This window comes from Struthio camelus, chromosome 1, assembly GCF_040807025.1.
Source record: "Struthio camelus isolate bStrCam1 chromosome 1, bStrCam1.hap1, whole genome shotgun sequence".
NCBI classification, from domain to species: Eukaryota; Metazoa; Chordata; class Aves; order Struthioniformes; family Struthionidae; genus Struthio; species Struthio camelus.
Window position 1 is genome coordinate 27,614,615 of NC_090942.1, and position 10,728 is coordinate 27,625,342.

At 58.7% G+C, this 10,728-nt stretch overlaps 1 protein-coding gene across 1 annotated transcript; it reads left to right on the forward strand.

The window, feature by feature from the left end:
- Positions 1 to 4,434: 4,434 nt before the first annotated feature.
- LOC138065738 (ankyrin repeat domain-containing protein 7-like) lies at positions 4,435 to 6,568 on the forward strand (the record flags this gene model as incomplete). Its single annotated transcript, XM_068931155.1, has 5 exons — positions 4,435 to 4,547; positions 5,442 to 5,556; positions 5,792 to 5,965; positions 6,061 to 6,167; positions 6,457 to 6,568. Coding segments are annotated over 5 exons (621 nt in total), but the record flags the coding sequence as incomplete, so codon positions are not given.
- Between the last annotated feature and the right edge of the window lie 4,160 nt (positions 6,569 to 10,728).

Genomic DNA, 10,728 nt, shown 5'->3' on the forward strand with positions numbered 1-10,728 from the left:
CACAAAACGCCTGCAGTGAGAGAGCGCTAACGAGAGGCTTGCGGAAGCTGCTGCTGCTGCGCAATGCTATGAGCCCTGCAGAAGCCACTCTCTGGCAACGAACCCGGTGGGCAGCGCTTCCTCTGTGACGGAGAGAGTGGAAGCTCATATGGCTGAGGTAAGGCATTGGGAATACCTGTTATTCTCAAGCTGAAAATGAGCATCCGTTCCTAGCTCCACCGCGCCCAATCTAGGAGTCTAGACACGCCTGCTGACCCTCAGAGCGCTGCAACCTCGGCAAAAGCTCTGGTCCGGGCGCGCCCCAGAATTAGCAGTCCGTGTGACGGCATGTTCCTCACAGCGCGGTGAGCAGCGTGCCCTGAGGTTTGGGAAGCGCATGCCGAGAGTGGGGCAAGGGAGCACGTGATTCTTCACAAAATGCCGTGATCCGTTCCCGCCTTTGCACAGAGTGGGGGTGTGGAGAAGCTCTCGAGTTGGGGATTGCTTTGTGAGACGGTTAATGCCATAGAGCAATGGGAACGCTGGGCCTTGGTGGACAAAGACTTTCTCTGTAGTGGGGGTGATGTTTCCAGTGTTTATTCCCATGTTGCAGTTGGCTTGAGAAGCTAATGCTACAAGAATGTAGCTACTGAGGCCTTAAGGGTATCTTGTCTGTACTTGCAGGTGCGGCGGGAATGGTCAAAAATATCGCTGAAGAACTTGAGCAAGGTAATCTGTCAGGATCTGTTAGCGGTGTTACCAAGGAAGAGGACGGTTCCTCCATTTTGAACACAACTACTGGAAAGCTGCCAAGCTCCTGTGCTAAGCACAGTTGTTTTCTACTAGCTTTCCAACCTAGAGCTCTGCGAGGCAACTTGCTGCTTATGCAAATAATAGTCGTACAGAGTCGTATGCAGTTGCCTTTAGATCACAGAGAGGAAAAGCGGCCTATGCGCACGTTCAGCCCCTGCCCCCGAGCCCTGAGCAATTCCACCTCTTCAGGATAATTGTTTCTCCAGAGTTGTGGCTTGGCGGTGACTGGGCCTGTTGCAAAGCAGGTAGCCCCTGAGAGCAATTCCTTCTGTCCCAGTAGCCTTTACTCTCCTAGCGAGTGGCCAGCCGTTGCGCTAGAGCTCTTTCCGTTTGCTAGGACGGACACAAATCCGTGGCATTGAATCCGTTTGCATTGTGACTGGAGTTGCCTGTCTCCTGGGAGTAATAAGGTTTGTTTGCTTTGGGGACCTTTTCCTACTGCAACACTAACATAGGGCATTTTCTCCCCTCCCGCTCTCGCCCCGCCCCTTCCCCAGCAATGGCTGAGCTGAACGTTGGATCGGCTGGAGCTTCTCCCTGGGCATCTACTGAAGGATCTTCAGAAAACGTAGACCAGGAGCCGCTTTCCAGGGCAACGCAAGAGTGCCGCGATGTTTTGACAGCCCCGTTCCAGAGAGCTAAGAGTGGTTATCCTGAGACTACTACCTCCTGACAGAGGGACTCGCGTTACCAGGCTGTGAGGAAAAGCAACCCTTGCCACTGTTTTTGTACGAGTGCAACAGTGCGGTGTAGCCAATAATAACAACGTGCGGTCTTTAACTGCAAGTATTGTGTTCCAACTTGGTATTTAATAAATGTTGTAATCTAGTAGGTCTCTCCGTTTTATTCTGTTCCCCTTCCTGACTTTGCCTGCCCTGCGCATATGACTGTCCCCTCTGCTCGTGTCTCTTATGGAGTAGTACGTGTTGCATTGCTGCCAAATGGTGGATGCTGGTGGAAGTCTGGCCTGCTGCGGCATTTGCGGGCAAGGGCTGCGTTTTGTCCCTGCGTTTTGCGAGTTGTTCAGCGCTAGCCAGCACGGATGATGGAAGTCATGTTTTTGAAGGCCTAGCCAGGCTTTCTTCCTGGGCAGGCGCTTAGCCCTTCTGCCTCGCGCTGGTCTGACCAAAAGTCACTTATGCAGACAGCTCCAGGCCTGAGGGCAGAGAGGCCGTTTGTCCAAGGGAGAGCTCAGCTCTGCTCTGCTCTGCTCCCTTCAGCTGGCTTCCCAGCTGCTTCTTCAGCCTGTCCTGGCAGCCAGGCCAAGGGCCAGCATGCAGACTGTGTGTTTTTCCTCAGCGGGGGCTGGAAGCACGAGTGTGTGAAGACAGGGGCCTCGATCGTCCCCAGGTGCAGCCCTTGGCGGTTCCCCTTGTTGAACTTGACAAGGTGCCCGGTTGCCTCACGTCTCGCTCGTAGCGGGGCACTGGCCTCTTGCTGCCTTTGAGAACGATGCTTCCTGTGGTCTGGGCAGAAGGGAGGGCGAGAGCTTCTGGTAGCCAGGAAAGGTCGCAAAGCCCGCCGGTCTGGAAGGCTGTTGGATCCGCTTGCAGTCTGCAAAGGGGAAAGGGGTTATGGAAGTTCTCTGCCCTGCAGCGTGACTGGCAAAGCGGAACCGCTGTCCAGTGCTGGGCACTTGCTCTTCTCTCTGCAAAGCAAAAGCAGGTGCGGAACGCCTCTGAAGTGCCTTCGCTTTGGGTTGTCCTGTTGCCAAACTCTGAGAGGAACTGTTTTCCAGTGGTTCCCTGCCTGCTTCTGTCCTGCTGGGTGTCAGGGAGAGGTGAAAGTTCTTGGCCGCCGGAGCAGCAGCACTGAAATTCAGCGCTGGCATCTGGCATGACAGGAGCTGGTAGCGCTTACAAGGCGGGTAGAGCAAAGTCCCGTCTGTTCTGGCCCCTGCACTAGAGGAGAGGGATGGAGCTACTGGAGCGAGTCCAGCGAAGGGCTACTAAGATGATTAAGGGACTGGAGTAGCTCTCATACGAGGAAAGGCTGAGAGAGCTGGGATTGTTCAGCCTGCAGAAGAGAAGACCGCGGATCAGGGTGTAGGCAGGATGCGAAGGGAGGGTGTAAAGAAGTCGGAGGCAGACTCTTCTCAGCGGTGCCTAGCGGTAGGACGAGGGGCAAGGGGCACAAACTGAAACACAGGCCGTCCTGTCTGAACAGGAGGAAAAAGTTCTTTGCTGTGAGGGGTGACTGAGCCCTGGAAGAGGTTGCCCAGAGAGCTTGGGGAGTCTCCGTCCTCGGAGATGTTCCCAAGCCGTCTGGCTAGGGTCCTGGGCCGACTACTTGAGGTGATCCTGCTTGAGTAGGGGGGGCTGGACGAGACGATCTCCAGAGGTGCCTTCCAACCTCAAACGTCCGGTGATTCTGTGACAAGCAGGAGAAGCGGGCGACCGGGCATCTAGTCAAGTTCGACAAGGGGAACTGTCAAGGGCTGCACCTGGGGACAAATAGCCCCTGTGCCCTGGGGCAGGCTGGGGGCTACTGCCAGGAAAGCAGCTGGGCAGAGGAAGGCCTGGGGGTGCAGGTGGGCAGCAAGGAGTCAGCAATGGTTAGAGAAAGAAATCGTAACCACATTTTAATCGTTTTGATAATAACTTTCTGCCAAAGGGAGCAATCGCCCTCCAGCCTCTCGCTGTGGTCTCTGCTAACAGCTGGAGCGATCCGCTTTCGGTGAGAGTCGCTCACCTCGGTGAGAGTCGCGACTCGCGGCCAATTTGGCTCCCTCCGGCACTTGGGCTTCCTACGGCGCAGGCGCAGAGCTGGGAGCCCAGAAGGACCGGCACGCTCGCGGCCTGGCCGGGCAGCAGCCAGAGCAGCCAGCTGCGGGGCTCAACCTAAGCAGTCGCCGTCTCTTCAGGCGCAACGAGCTACTTCAGCCCTGCGAGCTCGGCCAAGCGCTCGCGACGCCCGCGCCCTTAGGGAAACAGTGGGAGCGCAGGTTTGCGAGGAGCACAGTGTCCCGCACCTGGAGCAGCAGCAGCATGAATTCTTCAGGGAAATGACGGCACAGCAGAGTAAGAGCTGGAGCTGGGGGCCGCCGGGGAGGGACCCCCAACAAAGACGTCCTTCGGCCGGCCGCAGCCACCCGCCGCCGCCGCCGCCGCCGCCCCCCGGCCCGGCCCGGCAGCGCCGCGAAGGAGGCGGCAGCGCCCCCCCCCGCCCCGCCCCGGGCCCGCCCCGGCCGCAGCCCCGCCCCCTCGCTGCACAGCCCCGCCCCTCGGCGCGTCACCCCGCTGCCCTGTGACGCCCCCCCCCGCGCCCTCGCCGCGGCTGTTGCGCATGCGCGGCGCGCCCGCCACCGCCTCCGGAGCCGGTGGTCCTCGGTGCTGTTGCGGCCGTGTGCCTCGCTGCCAGCGTCGCTGCGTCGCTGTCCTCGGCCGGCGCCTCTGCCCCCGGCCCGGGGGCTCCGAGCTCGCCGGGACTCAGCCCCGCAGCAGCTGGCCCGGGCCGCGGCCCCTGCTCGGGGCTGTCCGCCGCCCGCGTGCCCGCCGCAGCATGAAGAGGCTCTTGGGGCTCTTCGGCCAGGGCCAGGGGCAGCCGCCTTCGCCGTCGCCGTCGCCGTCGCGGTCGCGGTCGCGGTGGGCGTGCGGCGGCAGCGCGCCCCTGCGCTGCGTCGGCGCTGCCTACGAGCTCCGGGAGAAGGAGCTGGGCAAGCTGCACCGCGCGGCCGCCAGCGGCGACCTGGCGCGGGTGCGGCGGCGGCGGTGGCTGCCGAGAGTCGGCCTCGACGGGCGGGACAAGGCGAAGCGGTGAGGGGCGGCGGGGGGGCCGGGGCGGCGCGGGGGGTGGGGGGGGCGGCGGCGAGGGCCGGGCTGCTGCGTCGGTGCCGGCGGGGGCGGCGGCTGGTGGGTTGGAGCTGGCGTGCAGCTGGCAGGAGCGCCTTTGTGCCGGGAAGGCAGGGCCGTTTGCTTGGGCTGGCGAGGGAGTGCGGGAGGGCAGTCGGCCTTGCGCGCGCGGGGTGGGCTCGGGGCTCGGGGCTCGGGGCTCGGAGGCCGGTTGCGTGTGTGGCCAGGCCGGAGCGGGACTTTGTTGCTGGGAGCGTGACAGGGTCGAGGGGGAAGGTTTCTGCTGTCGGGTTTGGTAGGTGTTGTGGAGGGCCCTTGGGAGCGAGCGCGTGCTGGTGCTTGCTGCAGCAGTAAGGCCGGGAAGAGGCCAGAGGGCGCGACTTCCCGGCAAGGCCAGCAGCGAGGGGATGTTCTGGTGTTATAAAAGGCACGTGCTGGGCCTGCGGCCTGCTGCTGTGGCGTGAGTGGTCCTGGCAGCAGGTGGAGGTTGCCTTGCCGTAGGCTGGAGGTGCTCAAGCCTTGCTCTTGCTTGCTGGGCTGCGTGCGTAGTGGTGTTGGAGGCAGGGAGGAGGTGCCGGGGCGGAGGGCAGCAGTTGCAGAGCGGAAGCCGGAGGCTGGCTGGGAGAAATGGGGGGCCTGGGCGCAGGGATGCACGCGCAGGGAAGGGAGCGCGGAGCTGAGGCAACGTTGTCTTCCTAAGTGGGGGCTGGGGCTGGGGCTGGGGCTGGGGCGGGGAGGGGCTTTTTCCTAGCCCCGGCGTCTCGGGCTTTGGGTGTGCAGCGGTCACCCGCGTGACATGGGCAGGCGCGGTCTCTTCAGCTGTCTGGCCTGCGCTAAGGTAACATGCTCAATTTTTAGGACACCTCTGCATCTGGCTTGCGCTAACGGACATGCGGAGGTTGTCTTGTACTTAGTAGAGAGGAAGTGCAAGCTAAATCCTCGTGACAACTTCAAGAGATCGCCACTGATGAAGGTACGTGGGTGCTGCGGTAGGCAGGGCTTCTAAATTGCGCCCCGAGCGATCGAGCTCTTGGGTGATTCTGGAGGTAGGTCTGGGTGGAGCTTGTGGTGCGCTGGGCGCTGGCTAGGCGTGCGTTGCCTAATGTTTGGGCGCGTTATTGTTGTCCGAGGTCGGCAAGCTGTGGGAATTCTGCCAGAGGGAAGCGTAATTGCTGGCAACGTTTCCTTGTTTCCCGTGTGGTTGGCAGGCAGTGCAGTGCCAGCACGAAGGCTGCGTCGCCATTCTGCTAGCGCATGGTGCCGACGCTAACCTTGCGGATGCTAACGGCAACACTGCCCTTCACCTGGCTGCCCTTGCTCCTAACACCTGCCTAGCAGGGCAGTTACTGGCGCACAACGCCCATCTTGATGCGCAGAATAAGGTAAGCGTGGAATTTGGGTCAGGCCGCTCCTGAGAAGAAAAAGTTGCTTTGCTTCTCTGTGTTTTTCTAACTGGAGAGGGGCGTTATGCTTTCAGATGGGATACACGCCCCTTTCTCTGGCCGTGTCCGCGCATCACGTAGAGATGGTGGAGTTCCTGCTTAGCAAAGGAGCCGACGTGCACGCTCGAGATCAGTCGGAAAGGTGAAGGGTTTGTCAAAACGGGGCGTGGGTCTCCTGAGCATTGGTGAAGTTTGCCTGGTCTGGCCGGGTAGCCGAGGGTGCTTAGCGGGGGAGACGTTTGGCCCAGGGACGTGCTGCGGCCCCTTGCAACCCGAGTTCTCGTGGGCTTCCGTGTGGTTGGCTTTGCTTTCCTCCTGGCTGTAGGAAAGGGGGAGGTGTAATTGTTTTGGGAGCAAATAGGGATGAAAGGAACGCCAGTGAAACGTCGGTGTCTCCTGATAGCTTTTGTCTCGTCTTGTGGCTGCTTTAGGACCCCTCTGATGCTTGCCGCCTCTGCCGGGGACGTGAGCATGATAGAAGTTCTTCTTGGCTATGGTGCTGACCTTTGCCAGAAAGACGTTCTTGGATGGACAGCGGAGGCTTATGCTAGGAGGTCTGGACACACTGGGTAAGTGCTTTAGGTCATGGTGAGAGTCGCTAAGCGGTCCGAATGTCCGTGTTGGTGTGCGGACGTGTTTGGTAAGAGGCGCAAGGTTTAATGATGCGTGGAGACCTTTGTTGAAGGTGGGCTCAGTGGAATCTTCCGGGACGTAGCGTTCCCTGTGTCAAGTGTGAGTTGGGGAGTTGAGGAAAGCTTCCCCCGCAAATCGTCTTGTTTGGTAAGTGGTGTTATGCAAGGATGTAGTTGATTATAGTGACAGTGTTCCCTTTCTTTCCGCACCTCCCTAGTGTTAGTGAACAGCTGGCAGACCGCGCAGCCGAGAAAAACGTGGGAGAAGCTTGTGCAGGCAGCGCAGAAAGCACGCCAGTGCTTAGCACTCGTTGCGAGGCAGGAGCTGCTGCGTTTGCGTTGGGCACACCTGCTGCGGACAGAGGAGGTAGGAGGCTTAACTGTGGAGGAGCTGAGGAGGAGAATGCCTACGGCCTTTTCTTGTGGTGGCTTGTATTGAAGCTTGGCAGGGTTCCGTCCCTCTTGCCTGTTGAGTACCCTTGCTAGGGACGGAGTAGAGACGCGCTGGTGATCCTCCTCCGTGAGGATAGTCCTTTGGTTTTGAGGCTGGCTTTTGGTTTTGGGGGTGATGGGTGGGAGGCTGGGTAGAGCAGGAAATACAGCGTAGTCTCTGGCATTTTGAAGCACAGGTTGGCGGGGGTGGGGGTAGAGGCAAAGAGAGCACGAGAGAGAGACCGATCTCTGCCTGTGTGGTATGAAGAGCTCGGCAGTTTGTTTCCTTCTTGTCCTGTTCAACCGCTACCAGCATTTGCTCGCTGCCTGCTCACATAGCATATTCATGCCATGGCAGGTTTGAGGTTTGGAACGTTCGAAGGAAAGACAAGGGCGGTGTGGAATTCTTGTCCTTTTTTATTTTGCGGGGGGTGGGGGAGGGCAGCGAGAATTGAGTAGGATGGGAGAAATTGGTGGTTTGGGGCATGCTTTCGTTCATGCTGTCTGGCATGACTGCTTCACTCTAGTCTGGCCTGTAGAATTGTCCGTGTAACATGCTTGTCTGCATTGCTGAAAGTCGAAGGTCCGACATGCTAAGAATTAATCCTGTCAATTAATATTTGAACAGTGAGAGGTGGCTTTTCCCACGAATACTTCACGAGGTGAGCCTCGAACAGTAGCTTTTGCCAACGACCTTAACCTGCCGAAAAAGAGGGGAGATTTGAGCGAGACGGTCCTTCTTGCCTTTGCCTTTGCCTTTGCCTTTGAAGAGTGTTGGAGGCAGAGGAGAGCGATGACAGCTGTCCTGCTTCTGAGGAAGAAAAAAGCAGTTTAGCTGCCAAGGTAAAGTGCCTCCAGAAGGAGAACTGCCCGTGGAGCGACTCGTTTGCAGGGCAGAGCTGTCTAGATTTGGGCAAAAGCGCGTGTCCAGGCAGGGTGGTTTTCTCCTGCCCCGCGGTCTCCTGCCTGCCAGTCTTTCAGCTGCGGTGAGCTGTTTGCTCCAAGCCTTGTAGCCGTCCGTGGCAGAGCATGCAGCAGGCTTGCGGTTGCGGGTGGGAAGAGCAGTAGGTGACAAGAAAAGCGACCGCATGGTTTTCTTCACCTGAGTCAGAGTTCTCGTCCCAAAGCTGATCAGCCTCTAGATGGCCTGTTCTTTTGTCCTCCAAGCCTTGCTGTTTGTTTCCAGTAACTTTGGTGATAGAATTCAGGCTGATATGGGGAAAAGGGCACTTGCTGTTCAAGATCTGCTGCAATGCTTCATCTCCTGGCTCTCCTTTCTTTCGTCCTTGTCAGGTTGCCCAAGAGTGCTTGGGGGCGGGGGGAGTGGCTCAAGAGGGTCTTTTTTTCCTCCTGGGGGATGGCATTGCGGGCTTGCATGGGATCTCACAGCACCTGTTTCCCCTTCCTTTTGTTTCTTTTGTTTTGTTTTGGTTTGTTTTTCAGTTGAGGTGTGTGGCATTGGGGCTGTGCCATGATGAAGAAGCTGAAGAAGCCGAGTGTGGTGCAGGAACGCACCCCGTAGTGCTGGAGATGCAGGCATGTTTATTTGCAACCTGGTTGCCCTTGTCTCAGTGGCCTGTCAGAGACTGTGGCAGCTGTTGTGTGAGAAGAGCTAGTGTGGCATAGTAAGATGTGATGGTGGTTGGAGGAGTGAAAGTGAGGAAAGAGGGGGAGGTGAGACTACGGTAGTTTGAGAAGCAGGCAGCTGGTGGTCTCGTGAGCCCAAGGGAGGGGGAAAGGGTGTGTGTGCTGCTGGATAAGGTAACGTAGGTGAAGGCAGAGCCTGACTGTGTGCGGGCAGTGCTTCTCGGGGGGCTTTATGGAATGGGAGCAGGACGTTAGTGACATTAGGTATTGCTGTGTACATAAAGACATCTGCAGGCCTTGTAAAAGAGGAGCGAGAAGGTTTTTCTCTGTGGCTCGAGAGAGGAGAAGTATTTGGCAAGGTGTGGATGGCCTGGGCAGAGGCTGCTGTCCTGGGAGTGGCAGCAAGTGGCCTTGGAGTTGTATTTCTAGAGTCCTACTGCAAGAGAGAAGGTTCTGGTTCTGTGCGTGCTTGGAAGGGTTGCTGCTGCTTTGCCAGGTTATGCAGTGAAAGGAGCGTGTTTGGGACGGTGCAGCCAAGTACTAAGGACAGCAGCAGAGTGGGTGTAGGCTTGGAGGGAGCGCAGTTGGGGGTTGGAGAGTGGAAGCGAGGGCCCAGGGGGAGGTTTGCCTCAGGTTGTTGGAGAAGCAGGCAGCTGGCGGTGTTTGTTGGTGCAAAGGAGGGGGGGAGGATGTGTGTGCTGCTGAGTATTGCCGTGTAGGGGAAGCTGGAGTGTGGGTAGTGCTTCTCAGGGGCTTTAGGGGAAGGGAGCAGGGCGTTTGTGAGCTTCGGCATTGCCGTCCCTTCACATACGTTCTCGTGGAGGCTGCTTGTTTCTGTTCTTTCTAAGTGTGCGGGCCGATCTCTTTTAGGACGACTCACCGGAAAGGAAGGGAGAGGAGGCTCCTGGTGGTGCCCAAGTGGCGGCTGCTGCAGGAGCCCCTGCTGGTGTGAGAGGTGAGTTTCTAGACATGGAGGGGCTTTGTTTCTCTGCTCTTTGGGCTGGGTGAATGAACTGAAATGGCGATCTGCCTGTGAGAGGGTAGAGCAGGCAGGTAGGCGCTGGGCAGGCAATGGCGGGGAGGGGGGGAGGGAACGTAGCTGGAGGGAGATGTTTTGTGGTAGTGCTAGGGAAGGAGGGTTGTTTCTTGGTGACTTCCTGCGGGTGGGAGGGTGTTTGGCTAGTGCTTTGCGGGTCGCTCCTGTAGCGTGCCGAGGGATTGTGAAGGGCCAACTCTGGAGCTGTAGTTTGGAGGGGAGATGCCGTCAGAGCTGCGTAGTCGGCGACTGTGGCATGGCAGAGCCTTGTTTGGATGCTCGCCGAGCATGTGTTGGGCATTCTTGGTAGGGGCGTGAGCTGTGCTGCTGGGCTTGGGCCTGTGGTGCTGGCAAGAAGGCGGCAGGAAGTGGCGATGGCGTGGTGGTGCGGCTGGGGGTGCAGGCGCCCTTAAATGACGCTGCTTTGTTTTTCCTGGGGAGTGGAACGGTTTGGTGTGTCCTGGGCGCAGGGCTTGCGTGCTGGAGGAGAGCAGGAGAGGGAAAGAAGGAGCGGTGGTGTGTCATTTGTGGCTTCCTTTGCAGGTGTTGCGTCGTCCGCAGGAGCGGAGCAGGAGGACGAGAGCGACTCTCCCTGGGATTCCGAGGTGCTTGGTGTGAGGGGCGCAGTGGGTTGCCCGAGGGGGGGAAGTGCGCGGGAGCTTGCCTTGGACGTGGGCCCTAGCAGGGATGAGGCTCAGTTGCCGCTTGTGGTGGCTGCGCCACAGGTTTGTTCCTGTGACCTGGAGCCGCTTGTGCTCTGTGCAAGCGGTTTGGTGAGGACTGTGCCTAAGTGGGGTGTGCTAATGTCCTGGGAGTGGCAGCAAGTGGCCTTTGAGTTGTATTTCTAGAGTCCTACTGCAAGAGAGAAGGTTCTGGTTCTGTGCGTGCTTGGAAGGGTTGCTGCTGCTTTGCCGGGTTATGCAGTGAAAGGAGCGTGTTTGGGACGGTGCAGCCAAGTACTAAGGACAGCAGCAGAGTGGGTGTAGGCTTGGAGGGAGCGCAGTTGGGGGTTGGAG